Below are 26,694 nucleotides of genomic sequence, written 5' to 3'. Positions count from 1 at the left end.
GATGGACATTCAGAGGACACTGGTCCAGTCCCTGGAAAAGACGCCTACTTGGTACGATAAGGTCACTGAGCATTTTCTTAAAAAGGAACAGAGGGCTGGATTTATGTTTAAATAACTTGACAATTTTTTTTTTTTTTTTATGTAAGCCGACAATGAGCTTCCCCTGTCTGAAAGACAAGCAGCTGCCACTGAGTTTGATAAATAACAGTGGATGTGGTGACACTTGGTTTCATGTCCGGTTAATGATATAATTTACTGAAAAAAGTCACTTTTTCTTCATTTTTCTCCGTTTTAATATAATTACCTTTGAGTTTTCATGAACATCTTAAATGAATATAGGAAAATACATGATTCACAGTGAAAAATACAAAATATGGAGGATAAAACTGTAATAAATAGTGATAGATTGCTAGATAGGTTGATTTGGGAACTGCCACAAAAGTAGGTACTGGGTCTTTATGGGTTCCAGCTGAGGATTATTTATTAAAAGCAAGAGAAAACTGAAGAAAAAGTGGCTTATTCAGCAAAAAGATCAATGACTGAGTGTAAAACCAAGCATCTCCATCCACTGTCATTGATCCAACTCCATGGGTTTTACTGATGAATCAATGCTGTAGAAGATGACGGTGTTTCCACGTTCACTACGGAGCCTCTGAACATCCAAATGAATCATTTCTGATGATCACGAAAAGATGACAAACTGCATTTTACACCAATTATTTACATGCATTGATAGGATTAATGGATCAACAGGTATTAACCCTTTAATTCCTGACGTGTCTGTGGTGAGCGTTCTGAATGTAGGATTTTTAAACTATTCATAAAAATTCAACTGTTTGCTCAACAGGACATCTAAGCATGCTCAGTGCACCCCCCACCACCTGTATAATGGGAGGCAAAACAGAGAGCAGTGAGTGAGACTGACTCATAAAAATAGATGATTTGGGCTTTTTTTTTTCACAGTTTTCTCTTGGCTTTTTGCTTTTACTGTTGTTTGCAGTGTTGTGGTGACTTTCCTTAAATTTTTTTTTACCGTGTTTGCACCAAGTTCTGACTGTGTAACCACTTTTTGGAGTTCAACCAGGTGCCAAAAAGCAGCTGGACCAATTTAGAAAAAAAACCAGCCCCAAAACAAAAGCTACAGAACCAAAACTCAAATACTTGTTGTTCAGTGTGTTCCAGTTCACAGTTCATGTTCAACATCCTAAATCTCTTATTGATGTTCATTCTGAGTGCCTTATTTAGTAAAAACCTGTAAAACTTTAATATCTCTCTTTGTCTTTTTCTGTTATTCCCCCTGTTTTGACCCTAAAAAACAGTAAAGCAAAACCGCTGAAAAAAAAAGCGCAAGTACATACTCACTGCAGCTTTTATGACACTGAACAAATGCACAGCAGCACGTTTACCTGGAATAATGTCTCAGGGGTTAAAGGGTTAACATTTTACATCTGTAGATGGTTTTGGTCAGCAGTGGATGTTTGGGTCTTTATGGATTAATGTATTTTTGTACAATGTTGAATTAAAAAAAAAAAAAAAAAAAAAAAAAAGTGGCTAGAGAATGTATATGAAGACTATTAATATTCATGGATACTCAGTCAGTCAGCTGTACTGCACATGTATGCTCTTGTAATAGTTGCTTTGCTGTCAAAACCAGGACTGTGAAACTCCCGTCTTCCCTCATTCTGATTTCTGTGTCTCTGTGCGTGTGCATGTTTTCCTCCGGTGCAGCCAAGAACATACTTTTCCTTTTAAAGAAACAGGCAAGAGAAACTGAGTTAAAGAGAAAGCACAGGGCAGAACACATCTATGGCATACAATAAAAAGGTAGGTCAGCGAGGAAGGATAAAAGAAAGCGCAGAGGCTTTATCAGTCCAGTCTGGCATGCAGTCGAGCAGGACGGAGATGGAAGAGAAGATAGTGGCACAAGATCAAACAGTAAGATGGGGAGGAATGACGCAGAAGAAGACTACGGTTGATCATTGAAGTTTAAGTGTGTCCACTGCTTTAAATAAAACAATATGGCACAGACAGAGAACGCACAAGCAATGGACACGGTGAAATATTTGGTCTTTTGTTTGTTTGTTTGTTTGTTTGTTTACTTGCTCGATTTGTCTTTTGTTTATTGGTTGTTGTTATTTTTTTTCTTTCCACTATGTCTCGTTAACCGTATCACTAATAAAAAAAAAAAAAAAAAAAAAAAAAACAGAAAAAAGAAATATTGGTGACACTTTACTTGACGGTCTAGTTTATAATGCATTAAGCGCACATTCATAAGACATTATAATGCATTTATAATGCATTATAAACTTCATTACAACAGTTTATGATCATGTACAACAATTTATACCAAGGTTAATAAAGTATTATAAGTGCAGGCATAATGTATTATAAATTCAGCTTTCATCATGTTTTATACCTCCATACCAAAGTGACAACAGTGTTTGAAGGAAGAATCTCAAGTCCTGGGTTAAATAACACATTCTAACCATCATAACTCTAGCCACTTATAAAGACACAGATAACTGCTCTGACATGTAGTTTCTGAAACTGAATAATGCCTTAGAAACATCAATAATAAGTTACAGGATGACTTTAAGAGCTTTTAGTAAAGTGACAACACTGTATGAGGTTATTAGCAATTGTATGATATTATAACACAAGTATGATGACGTATGAGCAGTATCTACTGGCTCTAAGTAAAGTGTAAGTCAAAAATTATACATCCAAGTGTTCTTAATAACTCTTTATTTTGCAAAAACAAAAAAAACATTAAAAGAACAGAGACAGTAAATAGAAGTGTTAGATGTTGCTTTGTACATAAATAAACAATAATGTGGCAGCTCTAAATCTTTGTTAATTCAAACACATACTTTTTTTTTTTTTAAATAAATATGAAATCTCTATAATAGATGGGTATAGGGACCAGTGACAAAACCTAACAAAAGTTCCCCACCTAAAAAAATAAATTCCTTCACACTGCTCTGGTACGGATGTATAAAACATGATGAAAGCTGAATTTATAATACATTAGGCCTACACTTATAATACTTTATTAACCTTGGTATAAGTTGTTGTACATGATCATAAACTGTTGTAATGACTTTTATAATGCATAATAAATGCATTATAATGTCTTATGAATGTCCACTTAATGCATTATAAACTAGACCTTCAAGTAAAGTGTTACCGAAACATTTGTGTTTTTTCCAGTCCAACTCAAAGTCTGATCACACCACAAATGTCCAATGTATATTTTTGTTACTTTATAAACAGTTAGTTATGCTTGAACTTCTTTGGTAATAGTAACCTGTAATCAAGAAGAAAGACTAGACCCTAAAAGTAAGTTCCACTCTTGATACTCAGCAACAACACTGTCTTTTTATTGAATGTAAGAATTTCCCAGATCTACATAAATTCATGTAAATCATGGAAATTATGTTCAGATCAGTCTTATGATCAGAAAGACCAGTAGGACTCTGTGTTGCAATAGAACATAAATCATTTCTGCTTGCACAATAAGTTGAAAAACACTTCAGGAAATATAAGTAACTTCCTTGTCTCTCTTTTGAACTCATGAAAGTTAAGTTACCAATGTGTGTGTTTTTTATTATTTCAAATCATACATTTACACAAACATGCACCCATACATAGGGAACCACACAGACACAACATATACAAACAAATTATACAACAAACCTACCAAACTCCCCAAAAAAGAAGAAGAAAAAAACAAAACAAAAAAGATAAATAACGTTATCAGCTCCTCTTTTCAATACTCAGGGCTGACCAAGAGTCAATACAATGCAAACTAACAACACATGTCTCTGTCAAAAAGACATAGGAGACAGCAGGACACTCTTGTAGACAGTAGAGAAAAAAGGATTCCATTGTTGATAAAACAAATTAATTTGTCCACGAACAGAAAACTTAATGTGAAATATGTTTTGTGTGTAATAATTCTTGGTCACTGTTAGATAACAAGGGGAAATCTCACTATATTTTGTTTGTTTGTCTGAGAGGGATACTATTAAAACCACCTAACATCTATTCATAAATGTCTCTCTTCAACAGGAAACACATGGAACATCTATTATAGGATCATTTCAGTCTCATATTGTGCTCTAGGTTTCTTGGTATAAAGAGAAAATAAAGGTGTAGGTTTATGACAGTATTTAAAACATAGAATGATGCAGGGGCATTAGTTATTTTATTATTAGTTTGATGATGTGAGATGTGTGTGTGTTTTCAGAATGTGAAACCTGCACAGTGATAACATCATGAAGTGAGAAATATGCAGGCTTTAGTTTTAGAAGATGTAAGATGTGTGTTACTGCATACACACCACCTGCACAGAACCGAATGACATATTGCAACGTATAACAGCTGTATGTTCCTGTGCATTTTTAAAGATAAAGCTCATCTCTGTTTTTATGGTAAGTGATCATTCAGATGTCCAGATTGTAATGTTCACTGAGCATTAGAATAACTATATCTGTACCCTCTGCACAAACACTGGGCGAAAATAACTGTTTTACAAGAAGCAGTCAGGAAATTTCCTCTTCTATCTTGCCTAATAATGGTCTTCTCTTGTTTTTTTTACCTATTATTTAATTTATGGACTTTTTATATACTCACAGGGCAGTTTTGCCTGAAGCTCTGGCTCATTTCCTGGCAGTTGCTTAAGCCCACAGTTCAGTACATTTTGTTTCATTTGTTTCATTTTCCGTCTGCGGCTTCCCGTCTATCCCTCCCCCCTCATTCTTCTGACTCTCTTCAACCTGGCCCCATTTCCGTATGAGAAGGAAGAGGGCTTGTGCTCTGGAAAAGTGGGAAGGGAACTGGAGGAGGGGGGGAAAAGGACCACGGTTTTTCAGAAATAGTAGAGTTTCGAGGAACTCGTCAAGAATCTCAGCGGGAGCGTTCATAAAAGCTGGAGGCCAAATGGATAAATACGTGAAATAACAGTTCTGTTTCTACTTCGCTGACGTCTAACTCTCCCACTTTATTTAACAGCGTTGTTTATAATAGCGCTGCCTAATACTGGCATGTTTGTGTAAGAGAACATTAATATTCTTGGCCTGCAAAAGCACACAGTTTACAGCTGTTACCTCTTCTATTTTCTTCTTTTTTTTCTGAATACAGAAACAGTCTGGGGCAGCAATTTTCTATTCAGTTATAATCAATAGTACTTCTTCCTGGTAGTTTTGTTCTTCTCTGAGATTTCTGCTTACATTCTGTCACAATGGCCTTAGATAAACAACAGTGTTATCCCAAATTTTGGATCTACATTTTCTGTTGCCAGCACTGGGAACTGTTAACCGCAAATGGTACCCTCGGTTTTTCTACAGCTTCCTTTGCCTCTTTTTTTTTTTTTTTCCCGTTTTGGCTGTTGTCAGCACTGGCCGAAAGACCTCTATGATGAAATAGTCCCAAAAAACCCAAAACATCTGCTGGGTTCATTCAACTAAATGTGGATCTCAGTGGACACAGGATGAAACCTGGACAGCAGCCATGAAGGAAGCCTGCTTTATTTGTGATATAATTATAGTATTTGCACATGCCACGAGGCACGCATAACTGGAAAACACCGTCGCACTGAGTCATAGAGTCATGACAGATGCAGATTTTGATGTGACAACACAAGAGGTGACATTGAACTCAGAAACAACCTGTTGCACACACACACACACACACACACACACACACACACACACACAGAGGAACAGGTCGGTCATTTGCTGATAAAGCATTCACTGTGCCAGAGTGCTGAGGGCTGTAAATGATAGCTCAGTATTCGAAGCAGAGGTTGTCAGACTCACCCACGTATTGAAGCCTGTTAGCACTGACAGGTTAAATATTGTCTGAACTGATTTGACACTCAGTACAAAAGTCAGGAATAGACCCCTAAAAGTCAACGTTTAAGAACTTATAAGCCGTAGTTAAGCATTACGCACATAAGACAGTATTTCAGAAACCTTTCCATGTATTAAAAATATAGCTTTTGTTTTCCTCAGTCACAAACACAATATTTCATTATGATTTTTAGCGACAGGCCATAAGCTATTGTCGTCAGGCGGCGTCGGTGGCGTCTGGCGTCCGTTGCAAAAATTTCAATTGTCTTCTTCTCCGAAACCACAATTCCGACTGACTTCATCTTGGTATACACCTTCTGTATGATGATGTCAACACAAGGTATAGAAATTATTTCGATCCGGATCTGATTCTGGATTTGGTGCGACTTTGAAAAATTTTCCCATCATAAGACATAGGAAGTGGATTGATCCAATAAATCAGTAAGTATCAATGATATCAAGTTGGAATTTGAATTTTTTTACAGATCTGATTGGAATATGACCAAAACATGGGCTATTTCTGTAATATAATAAATACACAGAACTGGGTGATAATAAATGGCATCTGGATACATTTCCCAAAGCTTTTAATTTGGCCGGTAAGCTACAGGGCCATTGGTCCTATTTTTGATTATGGGAGGCTTGTTTGTTTGTTTATTAACCCCTACCCTTACCCCGTCCTTCTACCTACCCTAAATTCCTGTTAGATCCCATAAGGAACTCAAATTCCTACATATTACAGACTAAATTCTGACTATGCACAAAACGCAAAATTGCTATCCATATCAAGGATAGACTCTGTCCATTTTGCAACAGCATTTCGCATCAAAATGAACCCAGTCCCTTTCGTAGCAGTAATAATACCCATATCAAAAACAAAAATGAACTGTGTCCATTTCATAACAATAATACACATATTAAAAAGCAAACATGAACTCTCCATTTCATAACAATAATGCACAAAAATAAACTGTCCATTTCTTAGCAGTAACATATCAAAAATAAACACTGTCCAACTCATAACAATACCCATATAAAAAAATAAATAAATAAAAATGTCAATTTCATTTCATTTCCATTTTTTTCATTTCTGGCCTTTCATGCTTCTGGTAATTTCTCAACAAAATCTAATGATTGAGTCAGACTTCTCCATCACATTTTCAATAAGGTTCAGGTCTGCATTGTGTGTGGTGTGAAAATGATGTCTCATATTTCCTGAACCACTCTTTCACAACATGTGCCAGAAGAATCCTGTTGTTCTCAGTTTGGAATACGCCTGTGTCATCAAGGAAGAAGAAAAAATCCGCTGATGTTCACATTTAGGTGGTTCAGTATATTCAGGTAGTCACTGACCTCATTTTATGGATCATTATCGTTGTTGAACCTTGATCTGAACCACTGACGCATCCCCAGATCATAACACTGCCCCTACAGGCTTATACTGTAGACACTAGGCATGATGGGTAATCTTCCCATCCACCTTCCTTCTCACCTGATGCTTCCCACACTCTGGAACAGGGTCAATGTGGACTCATCAGACCACATGACCTTCTTCCATTGAAGCACAGTCCAATCTTTAAGGCTCTATCAATAAGTGAGATTCTAATACGAATGGGGTGAGTGTTATATAAATGATTTTCTCTTGCACAAGAAGCTGAGAAGCACATATTATTAACCCTTTCATGCATAAATCAAGATTTTTTTGTGTTTTTATTCCTCCTAAGGCATGAAAAAACACTGCGATTGAATTTTTTTATGAACCGATTTTTCATGGAATTGCAAAAATATCCACTCAGATGGACACCATGCCTTTAATTTTTGAAGCAAAGAAACATGTATTTACTGATATACTGTGTGAAAACTATGAAAAAAAGTTTTAAAATGGTGCTAATCTGATGTTTTGTCACATTTTAACATACTCTAATATCAGTTATTACTCACTTTATGGAGATAATATGCAAAAAAAACAAAAAAAAAAACAACTTTTTGTTTAAAACAAAAAAAAACCCTGTTAATTACAGTCTCATAACAAAGAATTGATTTACACTCAGACATGTTAGTGCATATCAAATTTATTAGGAACAGCAAAGTTACAGCAATGGTATGAATTGCAGTGTATGGGATGATGCATGAGCGTCCACTGTGTTGGCTGATATGGAACTAAAACAATAAAATCCATAAATATATAAGAGAGCAGCTGTAGAATAAATGTCCACTGAAGTGACCACTATGCATGAAAGGGTTAAGTCAGTTTCAGTGTCAAGATTTCTTTTTCTTTTTTGTCAGACAGGTGGAAAAAAAGTAGATTTTTTTTTTGTTTTTTACCTTGACGTGTCATTGTCAGCTGTTTTATCCAGGTTTGCCAGGCAACAGGGAACGATTATGCCCCCTACTGCCTGGCGTTCCATGGAGGACACCATCCCAGGTGTGGATAAGGTGTAGGATCCCTCATCCCTGTTCGTGGTCCTTGGGGCCTGTTTTCTAATTTCTATAGCCTCCCTAATCCAGCGGTGGTATTTGTTAGTTTCAGAGCGGATGATTCTTCCCAGTCCATATCATTCTCCCTCCTGCAGTGATCTGTTATAGCTGATTTCATCTTCTGTTGTTCTGTCTTTTCTTTGCCTGGCCAACCTGGATAAAACAGCTGACAATGACACATAACAGTAACATCAACTGACCCTTCTAAGGAAGCCTACAGTCAAGGTAAAGAATCTACTTTTTTTCCACCTGTCTGACAAAAAAGGAAAATTAATCTTTGTAAGTTCAGTAAACAGTATGAACCTAATCGGACTAGTTTCAGTGTCAGTTTCACTCCCTCACCTAAAAGACAGGTAGAAATTCTGCTGTGTCTGACCAAAGTGTGTTTTTTCCACAAAACTTCAAGGTCAGTGTGAAAAACTGTGGGATGAAACTGAAGTGAGATTTTTTTTTTTTCCTCCATCGGCAAGTGACTGGGGGAACTTCACACTGACAAATATGTTTGGGACGTGGATGAGAAATGTATAACTCTGCAGAGAAAACACCCTTTCAGAATAGAAACAGACACAATCCCACATTATGTGATTTGAAGAAAACAGTACTTTTGACTCCCCTGAGGCCAAAAAGCTTATGTAACTTTGAAGTTTTATGTTGGAAAACACATGCAGTGTTGTACTACAATATGAGATTACAGTTTCAACTGTCACAGGAATAGTTTAGGATTGAAGTCATTTATCCATTGATTAAAGTTTGAGCATCTGTCTCTTGACAGATGGGTTTAGCTCACAGCAAAAATTCCTCCAAAACAACATAACAAAATGACAGAGGAAGTGGCATTTCCTCATTAGTTCTGAACATTTTGCCAATATAAAGAAATATACCTTTCATTTTCTTTCGACTGCCTGTTACATTTTTAATATGCAATACTGGCTTGTAAACAACTTCTGTTTTTGACTCACCAGTTAGAGCACATGAGTGACACTTACTTATTTATATCATATCTATAGTTTAAGCTGCATCACACCTAAACTCGCCTCAAAAAAAAAACCTGCACAAACAAGTCCAACCAGTTCAACACCATGCTGAGCCATTCCAGACTGACTACACCTCTGTACTGCGGGTATATATTTAACCCTCTGAGTTCCAACTTCTTCCGACCAGGCCCTTTTATTTGATAAGTGAGGAAACCAGAGTTCAGTCTCAGGTCTTTATTATTGTCCTTAAATAGTAAAACACCAGTGATATTTTATTCGTACAGATTTTGGCATGAAATATTCAGTGATAGTCCAGTTTGCTTTATTCTAACATCGTTTGTCTTTTTATTTTTTTTCCTGACATTAGCCTTTAATAGACCATTTTTATTGTACATTACACAGGCATTAATGAGTTGAAAAATACTGTACGAACGCCTGTCGTGAAATGAGTAAAATAAAAGATAAGCGTTTATTTCAACTAACGAGAAGAAATCAAAAGAATTTAAGAGTTCATGTCTCTACATGAGCCCTGTTTTTAAAAAGATGAGGGTGAAACATCCTTTCAGCAGCTGCGCTTTTTTAGAACAGATCAGCTAAAAAAAAACACAGAAAGCACAGAAAGTAGATAAAAGAATGCCCTGGAGTAGAACATAAAATAGAAGAAATAAAAAGATATTGTAATTGTTGATGTGGATGTTATATCTTATCACTACCCTGCTGTGCTATAGTCAAATTTTACAACCATTATACCTCCTTAGTGCGAAGAAAAAACAAGATAATAAAGTACTCTGAAATAGTCAGAGTCAAAAAATTTGTGAAAATAAGGATCACTCCAACACTTGAAAATGGAGAACACCCCATTAGGATTACCAGATGACTGTTCTCCGTGTTTCCCTTTTGCGGCTGAACGTCAACAGAAAACATTGTGACCAGTCATCAACCTTTTGACCTGACAGTTACTGGTAATGCTTATCATAATTTACTCACCGTATGGACTGATGTAAACAGAGAGAACAGCTATTGTTGCAATATGTGGGGATTTCTTGATGTTAGATGATGCACAGACATACTATCTTGCCACAGACTTGAAAAGAAAAGGGTTAACATAAAAAGTTTACCTAAATTATCCTCACTATAAGTCCATACTGGGTACTGGTGGCTTTATCTTGGATTAGTCTACTCTTTTTTTCTTACTCTGCTTATCTTCCACCAGCTTCATATTTTTATTTTCATATAGACCAGGTGTGGTGCTGAGCCATTTGTTGTTGTAAAAATGTAATAAAGTTTAGTAAAGATAATTGGAAAAAAAAAATCCTAAAACTGTTAGATATACAAATTCCCTGAACATCAAATATATATATCTATCTATGTGTGTGTGTGTGTGTATATATATATATATATGTTAGAGCCATTTTTGTGCTTCAGTTAAAAATTCATATTTATATTTGATTTCTAATAATAATTTATGTATATCATATGAATGTTGAGTAATGATAGCATAAGTCTTGACATCCTTGTGTGATGCATTGGCTGCTAAAATTATAAAAACGCAAAGAAAGAAAAGTGGAACTGGAAGCCTGGAGCCCAGGAGCATCACAGTCTTTTGAACATCATGCAATTTAGGAATTCATCTTTTGTTTGTATAAATTTAAGTTTTAAGTAAAGACAAGAAACAGAAAAGTTGGATTACAGACCCTTTGTATACTGATATGTGTCGTGTATATACATATACACTACCAGTCAAAAGTTTGGACTCACCTTCTCATTTAAATGGCATGAGAAGGACCAAGGTTATTATCGTTAACGAAAACTACAAAACGAAAGGACGAAAACTGGAACTGAAAAAATATTTTCATTAACTGAAATGAATAAAAACTATAATTAAAAGAAAAAAACAATAACTAACTGAAACTGTATTGTGTGTTTACAAAACTAACTAAAACAGATAAAAAATTATGGTTAAAACTCCCTTAGTTTTGTCTTTGTGAATGTCAGATTGATATGAAATCGATTTATTTTGTTTGAGCAATTTTAGCCGGCGGGTCCATATGACACTTCACGGTCTGTACGTCTCATCGCTTGTCATTTAAAGTCATCTTCTGGTCCCCACTGTACCTGGCAAAATGGAGACTAAAGCTGGGAGAAAGCAGAGTCCTGTCTGGGATTTATTTGTATACAACAGCGAAGATATGAAAAAACTAAAACTAAACTAAAACTAAGCATTTAGAAGAAAATGAAAACTAATAAAAACTAGCAAACCTGCTTTAAAAACTAATTAAAACTAACTGAATTAGAGGGAAAACAAGTCAAAACTAAATAAAACTAAACTATAATAAAAAATCTAAAACAATTATAACCTTGAGATGGACCTCAGATGGCCAACAAGTGCTCAGCTTCACTTTGAACTCCTTCAAGACTTTTGGAAAACATGTCAGGTGACTACCTCGTGAAGCTCACTGAGAGAATTCCAAGAATGCGTAAAACACTAATAAAAGCAAAATGTGGCTATTTTGAAGAATCTAAAATATAAAACACACTTTGAGTTATGTCATTTTTTTAACTACATAATTGCATGTGTTCATTCGTAGTTTTGATGCCTTCAGTGAGAATCTGCAATGTAAATAGTCATGAAAATAAAGAAGAACCAGGTCAGTCCAAACTTGTGGCTGGTACTGTATATATATTTTAAAAAATCCCTGTATGTTTTTGCATGTTTGTCCAAAGTGCTCTCAATTATCAAATGATTGTACTCCATCACAACTGTTTCACAACATATCAGATGAACCTGCCTCTGAAATATATATATGGCCCATTTGGAGAGGCAGGTACTTTCCCCAGTCATAATGTCAACATGGGCTACCGACCAGATTAAACCACTGACTCACTTTCTCTCCGTCTTCTCTGTGCTTCCATCTCCCCTCTTCCCTCACACCCATCCCTCCATGTCTCTCTATCCTGATGAATCACCTGCTAAAACCAGAGGCATGAGCAGCTTGGCTTCATCACATTTCTGCGGCAGCCATGTTAGCTCTACAAACCGGCTCCGAACCTGTTGCTAAGTAACTGTTGAACCTGTGCCCGCTTATGTGTGCAATGTTTGGCATGTCACCATAGCGATGTTATGGAGAGCGCGGTTAAATATTTGCAAACTATCACTTATTAGAAGCACAGGCTGGTCAAACTGTATCTATCAGGGGCTTTCAGTGAAACTAGGCCTGGAGGAAGAAAGTAAATGAAGAAAGAGAGCGGCAACAGAAACAAAAGGGAGAGATGAGTAGAAAAAGACAGTGTCAAGCTTTATGTAATCATTTCAATTGTGTTGAAAATTTAGAAGATATAGGCCAAAGATGATAAAAAGCATGTGCATACTGCAAAAAAACAAAAAATAAATAAAGAAAATAAAGAAGTGAGGCAGATTTAACCAGAACACAATATCCAGGCCGAGGTATACGCCACTCACTTAAATAATTCAACTTTTTTTTTTAGTTTTAAGGCTGATTATAGTATTTCAGTGACCCATAAATCTTGAGTCTTGTACCAGTTTCTGCCTGAAAGCTGTTCATCACTACACCTACATTTAAGCTATTCCTGTTGTGCATAATATTTAAAAATCCTCTGTATTTATTGTTTTATCCAAGTCAGTGTCTGTGCTGGGAGAGGGGTCCCTTCTCTGTGGCTCCACCTGAAGGTTTTACCCCTTTCCCCCAGCCAAAGTGTTTTTAGAGAAGAGTTTTTGCTCAAGGACAGAATGTACAGTATTGTAGAATGTACAGAATGTAAAGCCCCAGATAGCAAATATTTTGGCAGTATTCTGGCATACATTTGGCATTTTTGGCTTTCTTTTAGTATTATGAAAACCTTTTGGCTTTACTGTGGTATGATTAAAATTATCCATAATAGATATGGAGGCACCAGCAATATATGTCTGAGTTATGGCATATGTGTGGTTAACCAAAAGACTGGGCAAAGAGTGGGATCAAGTATAGGGATGGTATGGCATGTTTATATGCAAGCCAGAAGATTGACTAAAGAGCGGCAACATCTTATTCCATATATGGATGTGCTTTGGTTGTGTTTTGGCATATTTCTGTAAAGCCAAAACACTGCGCAAAGAGCGGGAATTTCTACCCAGAAGAAAACCCCACTTCATTTTAAAAGCATGATCAACATAAATTTTGGGTGAATTTTGGCCTCCTTTTGGCCTCTCTTTGGGTCAGCTACTTTTTGGCTGGATTATGGGGATTTGGGGCTTTTATGGGACAATTATGGCTATATTTTGGAAGTCCAGAATTAGTTTTGGGTGAATTTTGGCTCCCTTCTGGTTTGATTTTGGCTTGCCTATTTTGGGCCATTTAGGGCCCATACATCCACCCAGAACTTTGCCAAATGGCATGCCAGTTTTGGGCCAGATTTAAGCCATAATGATTTTGCTATCTGGGGCCCTTTGAGGTAAATTACTAATTTGCGATATTAGGCTTTTAAAATAAAACTGAGCTGAATGGACTTATTTTAGTTCAAAAAATATATCCCATCAAAATGACTTTAGCTCAGTAGCAGATGTTATTGCTTAATGTTTGTTACTGTCTGTCTTTAACATGTTCCATTCTTCACACTCCTCATCAGTGTCAGTTTTATTTCAGCATAACGGAAACTTTACCATCTGTGTGTCTTGACCTCACCTGGCTGTCATCCTCAGCCATATGATGATGACTCGGTGTTTTAGAGCCATTCAGGGTGAGTCACACTCCTCAGATCTCCCCGTTAGTTTCCCTCCTGTTGGAGTTGAATTGCACTCGAAGTATCTTTAGTCATCAATCCCTGAAGACTGAAAGCAATTTAGAGGAGTAGTTTATTAATTCATTATCTGCTTGGTTAACCTATGAAGACCCAGTGCTACTTTTGTGTCAGTTACCAAATGAATTTTCTCTGTATTTAATCTTTCCTAAGTGATTTATCACCATTTATTGTAATATTATCCTCTTTATTTTGATTTTTTTCAGTGGAAATCGTGTATTTTCCTATATTTAATTCACTGATCATGTAGATGTTTATTAAAGCTCAGAGTAAATTCAAAGGCTATTGTATCAAAAACAGAGAAAAACTGAAGAAAAACTGACTTTTTCATTGAAATATATCATTAACTGAACATAAACCAAATGTGTCCCTCCACTGTTATGGCTCCAACTCCATGGGTTTTACTGGTGAATCAATGTTGTAGAAGATGACAGTGTTTCCGCGATAACTACAGAGCCCCTGAACGTCCAAATGGGTCATATCTGATGACCATGAAAAAATGACAAACTGCATTTTACACCAATTATTTATATGGATTGATAAGATTAATGGATCAATGGGGATTATTCATTTTAGATCAGTAGATAGTTTTTATTAAGTGGTGGATGTTTGGGTCTTTATGAGTTAATTGAAGCAACATAAGTGTATATATGTCTTTTTTTTACAGTAATTTGTATAATTTTTGGGGAGAGTTGTATTTAATATCATGAGGATCTATTATTAAATGTTCTTGTTACTGAATAAAGTCCCTCTTGTACAGAGTTATTGACGGCGCTTGTGTAAAGAGTGTACTGAAACTGCTTCATCATGTATCAATAGGATTAATGGATCAATAGAGATTAAACATTTTACATCAGTAGATGGTTCTGGTCGATGGTCTTTATGATTTACAAAAAAAAAACAAAAAAAAAACCAACAAGATATCAGCCTCACAGCAGTGTCAAACCTGCTTGATATCTCAAGAAATGTTAATGTTGCAATAATGTTACTAGTTTATTCATAAAGGTTAATGGTGTCTAACAGTAAATGAGGAGGAAGTTGAGATGAATGTGTATATATCTGCAACCACTGGTCCCCTGATAATATATGTCAAGGCAGATGCTGCATGGATGATAAGAATAAACACAGGCCTGTTTTAGTTAATGATCTATCAATATAGCTTAGTCACATTACACAGTCACAGCATACACACACCATGCACACTGAGCTCCCCATAGGAACGTGATTAAACACTCTTCGTCTCTTTATGTTTACTGTTTGACCGTGAAAAAAAAAAGAAAGATTTCCTCTGAGATTTGTCACAGTGTTTGTCTTTAGTTTTATGCTGTGGAATAATAAGATTTCCAAGAATCACAAGATTTCAAGAATGACAGGATTTAGGTCATGTAATATGAAAGGTTTCAATGACTGGCTCTGAAGCCTAGATATTACAGATCCTTCCTGCCTACTCACAGCTGAAAAAATAGAAATAAATTACTTTATTTTATTTTATTTTATTTTATTTTATTTATTTATTTATTCATTCAAACACTTCTTCCCATTGATTTGCTACTCATGTCTTATTTATTCTTTGGATAAAGCTCAACCATGCACCCATAACCTTTAGCCTCCTTTACTCATATTACAGATTTTCCCACCATGTACACTATTGCACTTTCATTATTCTAAAACTGACGCAGCTTCATGTGATCATGCCCTAACATGTTAGAAAGCAGTATGCTTGCCAGCATGTCACAAAATGTACTAAAAAGCCCCAATGGAAAACTTGGCACTGAACACTCCCTGAGTCACATAGGAAAGAAAAAAAAACACGTACAACAGCAAGTTGGAAGCCACCACCTGCAGGAATGCTCTTTTAGCCTGAGCTCATGTGGATGTACATTTCTGAGTATTTATCTGAGCGTGTGTGTGTGTGTGTGTGTGTGTGTGTGTGTGTGTGTGTGTGTGACTGCCCCTCCCTTTAAGAGTAACTTTCCATGCAACTGAGGAAAGGAGGGAGAACAGAAACAAGTAGAGCAAGGTAACCACAAGACACACACACGTTACAAACACACATCACTCAAATACAAACCCAAAGCCATTTGCTGCCTCGACCTCTGAGCCATGCAATTTACTGGCCTGTTGGTAAGAAAAGTAAAAGGAAAAAAAGAAAAAAAATGAAAAAAACAGGGAGAGATTTTTTTTCCACAATCTGCAGAAGGTCTTATAATATATGAATATTTAATATTGTAGGGTTTATATATAGGTGTGTTATTTATATCTTGCTGCAGTTATTATTGGGGGAACATGAGAGGTCTGTTTGGCTTCAGCTGGCCTGTTAGTGTGCCCATCTGTCTACACGAAAGACTCTACACTGTGATGGTGGGTAATGACAGTGTGACAGTGGGTGGAATTCATACTAGAAGCTTCTTACATTTTTTCCAATGGAAATTTTAACAATAATAAAATGCTGCTTACATCATCTTATTATTTTAAACATTTTGGCAGTTGTTCAAGTCACACATAAGAACGGTAACATTACTAAAACCATGAAAATGAAAAAAAAAAAAAAAAACATGAATTACTTCTTAAAAAAGTGTAACTCTTCATTGTGGAGGAGGCCTGTGTGTGTGTGTCTGGGGGGGGTGTTAAGGGTGCTCTGTAGTGGAAAGGACAATATCTTTCAATTTGCGTCAAACAAATTGCCTCATTTTCTACATTTGAAACTAAAGGAATATAGTAAAAAAAAAAAAAAAACACAGAGAAAGTAAAAGTGCACTGACAGTAATCTGGGCAGAAACTATGATTGTCTCATGTCTCAGCATTTCTTGAAACAGAAGTTGGAAGTTACACTACCAACTTAGATGTATGTATGTGAAGTGATATCGTGCTTTACGTGTCTACCACCAACATGTCGGCTTTTTAAAATGTTGTAAAGCACATAATATGTAGGATAGTTTTTCATATTGTGAACTGTTTATAACATGTGTATAGAGGCAAACAGTATATGCAGTATTGAAGTGTTTTTTCGACCTTAACCATCTACAATCTTAAATTCTTTTAAAGTACAACTTAATGTTATAATGTAAGTGAAACAATGCTTGAAAAAAGAAGATAAAGAATAAATTCTGCCTTATTTATTGCTACTAAGTGATGTTATTTCCTACTTTACTCAATTAAAAAATAAAAGATTCAGGCTTTCCTATATTATTTCATAGTATCCCCTCTCTTTTGGATCTGTCTTTACAGTCATGGAGACCTCACTGTTACAATATATATCATAACCAGAGATGCACTGCACACTTTGGTATAAAAATTATGTGTTTGATGCTTTGTTTCTGTTTCACAGTGTGACACATAAGAACTACAGGCATATCGATGTATCTTGCAATGTCTTTTTACACTTTCACAACATTTATTAGAACATGGGTCCGCGTTGTCATTGCCAGTACTAAACATGAGTCATGTGTGTGGGTGACAAATGCAGAAACAACACTGAAAACAAAAATTAGCTGAAATAAGCACAATTATCATTAGATCATTTCATTACCGGTCATTTACTGAATGTTAACCAGGTCAGTGGACTTATTAGAGCTTAGTGTTATTGTCTTTTTGCCCTACGCTCACGTCTGTGATCCTTTCATAAATTACAATCACAGTAATCTCTTATCATTCTGTATTTGTCAGCCTTTTGATTTTATTTAGTGAGTCATAATTACACACAGGCGTAGGTGTAGGTTTGCTACAGACTAAGTAGGTGAAACAGCTCAGAAGATAATGCTATCATAAGCAATATAACTGATGCCATGTTATAAATGTAAATTATATTATGGGCTGTGGCTAATCATTTTGTAGACTCTGAAGTCAGTGGATACGTGACCATGGTCTTGGTGATGTATGAGTTAAGAAAATAATCCTTGGGCTGTCTACACAAAGCTAACACAGAGGAATACATAATGCTTAGACACACAAACAAAAAAAACATGCACATTCCCTGTTACAGAAGTGCGTATTTGTGGTTCAACTGTCACGCTCTGCTGAATTCCTACGAGAAACAAAACAAAAAAACAGAACCACCATAATGGTCACCATAGAAACAGAAAACTTGAAGCCACATGAACATATACATTTAGATCCATTATCATATATCACTGTATATGACAAGGACAGTGTTTCTATCATTTATTATAATTTTATATCCATAAAACAAATGAAGGATACTGTTAACACAGTTCTTTGCACTTTCCACTATTAAAACATTTCAGAGTATGTCGTAACAGTTGTAAAATAGGACAAAATTTAAAAGAGGAAAAGTACAAAAGAGAGTCCAACGTCCATGTTAATACAACTTGGCCCTGTTTATTTTTCTTCACGTGTGTCCCCTTTTAGCCCAGAGGTTTCTGCCCCCTACTGATCAATAACTCTTTTGGTAGTTGGAGTCTTTCAGGGCCGTGGTGGATTATTAATCTTGTGTAACCTAACCTAACTTGTGTCACATAAACTGTGATGGAAAGTCCTGCTGTATGGATTCTGGTAAACATCAACATATAGACATCGTAATACATTCTCTCTCCTCTGTGTCTGAAACTATACAGTCATGGACAAGATGTTTTACAACACTTCCTGAAATGTACTATTAGTCACAAAAAATGTATGTCCTGTAAATGTATGTAAATGAGTGTTTACGTGTATAGATGTTTACTACAGAAATGTGCTGTTTAACTTCTGAAAGTGGGAAGAAAAAGACCAGTGTACAGGTGTAAATAAACAGCTTCTTCACATGTGTGTGCTTCAGATCCTGAGAAATTTCACAGAACTGATTCAACACCTTGTAGAAAACTTTTCACCATTCATGGGAGTGAAGGGGTACAGAATGAGAATAAACATAAGAAAGACAAGGACACACTATAGATCTCAATAGCAGAGCAGGCATGAGAGCTGTGTCAATAAGCCACTTTGCTTTCACATGCCTACAAAACTGAAACATTTCACACAGCTCACTAAAAATACACAGTTTTCCTTCCTTCTTTTTTCTTTTTTTTTAAACCCCGCCCATCTGTGAGATCACTGAAACTTGAGGCAATGGGTGTATCATCCGGGAACACAGCGAATGGAAACTCCTCCTGCACGAGGAGGAGTTTCTTACACAGGCAATAAATAGGCAGTCGAGTGGGAGAGGTTAACACAGGTATCGAACAGAGGATCAGAGCTGAGTCTGCTTTTTTATTTCTTGGCTGAAGGGTACAGCATGTCCGAAATGCTTGACAATCTCATCACAAAGGTGAGCTGAAGTTTATCTCTGTCTGATTTTGTTATGGAAACAAATGCGTCATAGATTTGTAGTGCATTAGACCTAAAGCTCCTTTCTCAAAGCAGTTTGTATGTGTTTATTCCTGCTTTTTTTTTTTTTTTTTCTGTTGTATTTGTAACTGATCTTTTGCTGAGGTTTTAGTGTAAACAGATAACAGGTTCAGGGAAACAGTCAGAGCTCAGTTATGTGTTTCTTGAATTCATGCTTTCTAGTATTAGAACTTGCATGAGAAACAGGAAAATAATTCAAAGCCAAAGGAATATACTTGCACATAAACATCAGATAGATAGTATTAAATATTGTGGTACTACTGATAAAACTTTATTACTCGTTTTTTATTTAATCCCTCATTGCTAAAGTGACCAACTTGAAAATAGACTGTTGAAACCTTTGTTTTTATTGTGTGTTTCTGTTCAAATGAGTGCTGTTGAGGTCTGTATAATAACTATCTTTACCATTTCAGAGCTTTCTCAACCTGGCCCCAGAGGATGCCTTGCTCCCCACGCACTCTCATCTCCCAGGGCAGAGTCGGCTGAACAGGTCAGCCTCCTTCTTTTGTCCCCCCTCCCCACCTGCCCTCTCAAGCCACAGCTTGAGCTCTGAGCACATTAACAATGACGACACCAGCAGCCCTTTCTGGTCATCCAACATTTGGAGTCAGGCCCCTATCTCCAAACCCAAACAGCCCCCCTTCAGGCCTGACCGTTCCATGAGCCTCACTGAGTCCAGCAGCACCCTGCTTTCCTCCTTTGGACACATGAAGAATCTGGATTCTTTCCCCTCAGGCCCTGCTACCACTGTGGCTCCTCCACCAGGGTTCCCTCCCTCATCCAGCCTCCCAGCCCAGGTCCCTCCACTGCTGTCCTCTAACCGTTACAAGACTGAACTGTGCCGTGGCTTCCAAGAAACTGGCAGCTGCAAATATGGCAGTAAATGCCAGTTTGCCCATGGCGAGGACGAGCTACGTGGACTGTACCGCCACCCCAAGTACAAGACAGAGCCCTGCAGAACCTTCTACAACTTTGGCTATTGCCCCTACGGTTCACGCTGCCATTTCATCCATGAGGAGAAAATCAGCGGGGGTCCATTACCAACTGGCAAATTCCAGAGTCCCCGGCAGACAGCTCCCACAGTGACCAGTGGTCAGAACCCTCGCCATCAGCTCCGCCAGAGTGTCAGCTTTGCTGGTTTCCTGGGCTCACGCAGCTCCCCTCCTCCATCATTCCCTGCATCCCTCATCGATCCTAACCTGGGCTTCAGTCGTGCCCCTTCTGTTTCTCCACCTCCAGCTGATCTCCTTTCCCCCGTATTCAGTGAATCTCTGCAGCGAGAGGCAGCAGCATTCCAGTTTGGTCAGAGTCGTGCCAGTACTGGAGACATCCACAACATTCCTCTCATCCTGGAACCAAAGGCCTCACGCTGTGTGTGCGGCCATGGAAATAAACAATCTGCCCTGAACAGCAGAGTCTTCCCCAGCATGGAGGATGGGCACTACCAAGACAGCAGCAGCATGCTGTTGCAGGGTCCTGGAGGTCACAGTGGATTCATGAAATCTGCTGGACTCCAGCGTTTCTCCTCTGAAGATTCCCTGGAGGACAGCTACAGCAGCAGCAGTGGAGGTTCCAGCGGCACCGAGTCTCCAACATTCGATGGATCATCCACCAAGAGGCTCACTGTGTTTGAACGTCTCTCCCTGTCTGACTAAGTGGATCTAAAGGGAAACATTGGAAGAGATGTGACACTTGGTTAGCAGTGTCAATCTGGACTTTTCAGACACTTTAAGTACTTAATTTATGTTAGTAAAAAGGAACATGTTGTGACAAACTACACATATGGAGATGATTTTAGTACACAGTTATTATCAGACTCTATTTTTTATACTTAAAATAGTGTGTAGCTGATAAGACCTTTGTATATGGTCTTCCATAAGAATTAACTCTGCAGGTCTTGACAGCACCAGTTAATTGGTCTGGTTTATTGTTGACGTAAAACTGTACTGATCAAAATGGCTTAGTGATAATCAGTAGTTCTTGTGCCTTAAAGACTCCCTGCCTCATGGGCTTTTCACTCACAGTGCCATCCATGAACAGTATGTTTGATTCAGTAGCCTTAATCACAGAGACCTGACATGTGTCATTGATGCCTTTTTATCTGTGTTATGCACTTTACAGCTAATTCAAACGGGAGAAACTGTCATGTCTCCCAGTAGCATTCAACCAAAGCTTCATACTTCACTCTGCTCTGTATGTGTGTGTACGTATGTGTATATATATGCATGTGTGAGCGCGTGTATGTAATCTTGTCATTTTCTGAGACCTGGGGTGCAATGGAAATGGAAATCAGATCAAAGAGTGCAAATAGTAAATGGTGTCAGTATGTTTAGATCTGATTGACTGACCCATTTATTACCCACAGATTTAATTCTGTAACACATTTTGTCATTGGGTTTGTGAACCCACCCCACTTTTAATGTGCCCTGTTTGTTTGACATCATGGTTCAGGGACTGTAACACCGCAGTATTCCTTTTGGTTATTGGTTGCCTTGCATTGTTTAACTTAAACTAATATGTATTTATTATGATATTTATTTGTGTTCAAAGATAAAAATGTATTTTGTACTTTATTTATGGAGAATTATTAACATCTGTGAAATATCAATGTGAGAAAAAGCAGTAAAAAAGAGAATCTTATATTTTTAATCGTCTGAAATGGACAAAATAAATTTCTGAATAAAGAAATGAATGTATCATGGTCTTGATGAGTCATTTATCAGTTGTGTTTTGAAGTTACATTAGATAATAGAGTTCACACTGTTATTCAGGCACTGATTTTCTATAAAACCACATAAATTAGCCACAGGAAAAGAGGGCAGAAGCTTATGACTAAAGGGTGTAGCCAGCAAATTGGCCTTACCTTTCATGTGAAATGTTTTTCATAACAACACACTTTTATTTGATGTGTTAATACAGTCAACAGCAATGCCCTCATTCTGTAAATAATGGCACATCCTCTCAGGGAATATGTTCATTTGAGGCTGTAAAACAAACAGAAAACTTTAACCCATAAAGACCCATGTGCTACTTTTGTGGCAGTCCCCAAATAATTTTTTTCTCTATTTCTATCTTTCTCAACTCATTTATCACGAAATATTTTTATATTATCCTCTGTATTTTGCATTTTTTTGGTGTAAATCATGTATTTTCCTATATTTAATTCACAGATCATGTAAATGTTCATGAAAACTCAGAGTAAATTTGAAGTTAATTTTATCAAAACAGAGGAAAATGAAGAAAAAGTGACTTTTTCAGCAAAGATATTGCTAACTGAATGTAAAAACAAGTGTGTCCATCCACTGTCATTTATCAAACTCCATGGGTTTTACTGGTGAATCAATGCTGTAGAAGATGACTGTGTTTCCATGGTAACTACAGAGCCTCTGAATGTCCAAATAGGTCATATCTGCTGACCATGACAAGATGACAAACTGTATTTTACACAAATTAATTACATGTATAAATAGGATAAGTGGATCAACAGGTATTAAACAGTTTCTATAGATGGTTTGTGTCGCTGGTGGCTGTTTGCGTCTGTGTTTAGTAGAGGTCAGTTTTTATCACTGCAACATAAAAATCATGATTCTACCGCTGCGATGAGGACTATGTAAGCTATATGTGAATTAAATATTAGTAACACAATAATTCATGTTCCTGATATTACAAACAATATTATTTCATAAAGCTATACAAGTTAAGAGTGTGTATGCTGTTATGCCTACATCTCATCTGAACATAAAAAGAAGAAGAATAGGTTTACCGCTGACCCTGTTTTTCTGACCCACTGTGTTTTGTACCATACAGTGTCCTTGTTGTGTACACAGTATCATCTAGTTCACTCCATTTATAGTTGTATGCACAAGCTGATTTTCCAGTTAAAGGTCTGGAACAAATAATCAAGGTCTTGTATTGATACTTCTATTAAAAAGTAAATGTTCCCATCCCTTCCAGGTAATAGTTTAAAAAAATATAGAACCTTCTGACTCCTTCTTCATCTTTCCAGTGAAATTGAGCAAGTAAGACTGATTATTGAGTTCTGTAGATCATGAACAACAGCAAAGAGTTTTAAGGGACAATTCTACACAATTGAAGGTTTTCAAACCTTTTGGGTAAATGTGTTTAGTAAGAAAGACACCGTGATTTTTGGCATCTGCTAAGAAAATTGTTTTCTTAGATTTTCTATAGATAAAAACACTAAACACTAATCCCAGGAAAGTAGGTTACCTGTACGCAGGCAATGAATGATTTGATCTTACACAGTCACAATGAACTCCTCAAACATTAATTAAAGCTGAAGTAAAACAACCGGTGAACCAGGGTAACCCCAAACGTCGCTCAATAATGCTGATGTACGAAACAAAGCCTATTGTTGTAGAGATAAAAATAATGATTTCTGTGTAGATTGTCGGCATGAACCCTAGCATTAAATGTAAAGCAGTAAGAGGGTTTTCTCATTGGATTTTTTTACTGACATCATTTACTGCTGTAATCAATTACCTCAACCTCCAAAATCGACGTTTATACACCAGTGTGGACATGAGATTGTGTAAGAGCACAGAGAACAGTTAAGCAGAAGTTCATGTAAATACCCTGTTGCAATTTCCACTTTAAACTCTCAGTGGGTTCTTACATTGAGCAACCAGTCTCCACCCCTCGCCCCACTGCCAAAGTACTTCTGTGTTCCAATTCTGCAATCTGAAAAATAGAACGAAAAACACTTGTAATGCCAATGGTACCCAAAAAATGTGAAAACCAGAACCAGGCGGAACAGACAAAGAAAACATGACTTGATGTATGTGTGAGATATATGTATTTCTCTTGAAAAATGAGTAATAGTAAATGTAACTTAAAACAGTCTATTTGCATTTTTGCATGATGAAATTTCAAAATGATTCACAGTATTATTGAATCATGAATATGTTTCCAAACTTGCGGTTCAATAAATGCACACTAAACATGTCTCAGAATAAACTCTCTTGTAGCTTGTTTGTGTTCAGCCAAGTTCTGTGATAAAAGCTACAATTAAAAACTATTTAGGAGTTTATCTGCTTATGAATGTAATACAATGCTTCATGATTATTTCATGATAATGTCAAAATTTCTATTTGTCATAAGTGTGGGTGGATACAGCTGACCGCATTTGTCTTTTTACAGCCACCATTTCCCCTATCATATTGTTTAGAGGCTAATTATTTTTTCTTCTGTGCCATAAATAAAATGGATGTGGGTTTGTTCCAAGTCATACCTTGTGTGAAGATACAAGTATCACTACATAGACAATAAATCATTCACTTTTGTGTGTGCCTGCATTTACAGTAATGTGGAAAAGTCTAAATCCAACTTTAATTTTGTTGTTTTTGCAGCATTGAAATGAACTTACATATTTGTTTCTCTTTTCTTCAGACAAGAAAATACATAAAAATATGAGAAAAGCCTTGAAAGACGCTCAAAAACCTGAACTAAATGGGTTCTAGATGTTAAAGTCAGTATTTAGTTTGACCTCTGTTCCCATGACATGAAGCAGCATAAACGAAGACATCTGACACGTGATGAATGAAACCTGGTATAAAACATCAGAAAATAAATGCAAATGTAACAAAATGTAACTAGAAGCACTCGGAGAGCGCAGACCTCCGCCAAGGCTGATCAGTGCCCCCCCCCCCCCCCCCCCGATCACCACCAAAATTTAATCATTTCTTCCTTATCCCATTTCCAACAAACCCTGAAAATTTCATCCAAATCTGTCCATAACTTTTTGAGTTATGTTGCACACTAACGGACAGACAAACAAACAAACAGACAGACAAACAAACAAACAAACCCTGGCAAAAACATAACCTCCTTGGCGGAGGTAACAAAAGGGTTACAGACATGTTAAGCATAAAGGGAGGTCACACTAAATGCTACCTCAGGTTTATAGAAGCTTTTTTTCAAGTGGAAGTTTTGTTTTTACTGCAGTACATACTTCTCATATACAGATTGTATCTTAATTCAGAAATGTGAAATGCATATGCGTGGTCATTACAACCTGAGCAAACCAATAAACCTAATGCTGCACTGTAAATAATGACTGTAGAATTAACAACAAAAAGTTGTAAAATTGCAACATAAAAAAACTGTAAGTGACAATACAATGCAAAGTTGGTTATTTGAAAAGATTTTTGTGTTAACAATTAAATCAAATATAGCTGTAGTTCTTACAGGAAGAGTATGTGAACAAACCAGATTTGTATGTAGAAATTATGTATTTCTATTGTTTTTAGAAAATAAAACTGTAAATTGAAAAACAGTGTGGTGCTGTTCAAATTGTAAGACCATAATGTTGAAATAACAGCCTGTTTGTAAAGCACTACCAGCTAAATTACAAGAACTGTTTGTCTTCACTTCAGAGAATGAAGAGCATGGAAGGAAAGGTCATTTCAAACACCAGTGTGCACGGACAACTTTGAAGCAGATGTGTGTATCAGTGGTTGGTGTTAAACTCTGGAATTCTCTTTATAATGAGTTGAAGGACTGTAAAAACATATTCCAACTGAAAAAAGTGTATAAAGAAAGAACAATGAGATTATATGAACAGTTATAAGTTTTACATTTGGCTTTGTATTTGTTTTGTATTTTGTGACATAATTATTTACTTGCTTTGGACTGGTAAAATGTTTTTGCATCATTTCATCAGGTTTATATTTACCTATGTTTTGTACTTTCTGGATATGTAGTTTTGCACTTGGTTTTGCATTCATTTGGTACTATCTTTGGATGCATTTAGTTGGTTTGTCTGACTTTATACAGTATGATTTTATAGCTAGTTGTGTATGGCTAACCATTAAGGTTATTATTATTTAGAAGGGGGCAGGAAATGTAAGATTTTCTTCGTCCTGCTCCTTTTCGAGCATGGGTGTGTACATGTTTGTTTACTTGATGATTATTGAATGTTTACTGATGAAATGCACAACCATGAAGGAAATAAATAAAAATAAATAAATAAATAAATAAATATTTGCTTTTTTTATATATAAAAAAAGTTATCTAAAAAAAGTAAAAATTTAACAATGTAATATTTTAAATTTGTAAATTAATGGGTTGGTAGAGTTGGTAGAGCGGCTTGTCCAATAACCAAAGGGTTGGTAGTTCGAATCCTGGCTCTGACTGTCCATATGTCAAAGTGTCCATGGAAGACACTGAACCCTAAATTGCTCCCAGTAGGACCTGGTGGATTTGAAAAGTGCTTTGGACACCATGCAGGTGTAGAAAAT

At 36.6% G+C, this 26,694-nt stretch overlaps 1 protein-coding gene across 1 annotated transcript; it reads left to right on the top strand.

The window, feature by feature from the left end:
• The first annotated feature begins 19,230 nt into the window (after positions 1-19,230).
• On the top strand, positions 19,231-22,134 carry LOC115431702 (mRNA decay activator protein ZFP36). Its single transcript, XM_030152326.1, has 2 exons — positions 19,231-19,358; positions 19,852-22,134. The coding sequence occupies exons 1-2, from the start codon at positions 19,326-19,328 to the stop codon at positions 21,091-21,093; spliced, it is 1,275 nt and encodes a 424-aa protein (XP_030008186.1). The 5' UTR covers positions 19,231-19,325; the 3' UTR covers positions 21,094-22,134.
• Positions 22,135-26,694: the final 4,560 nt, after the last annotated feature.

The sequence above is a fragment of the Sphaeramia orbicularis genome, chromosome 13, assembly GCF_902148855.1.
Source record: "Sphaeramia orbicularis chromosome 13, fSphaOr1.1, whole genome shotgun sequence".
Taxonomy (NCBI): domain Eukaryota; kingdom Metazoa; phylum Chordata; class Actinopteri; order Kurtiformes; family Apogonidae; genus Sphaeramia; species Sphaeramia orbicularis.
This window is presented reverse-complemented; position numbering and strand designations above follow the sequence as displayed.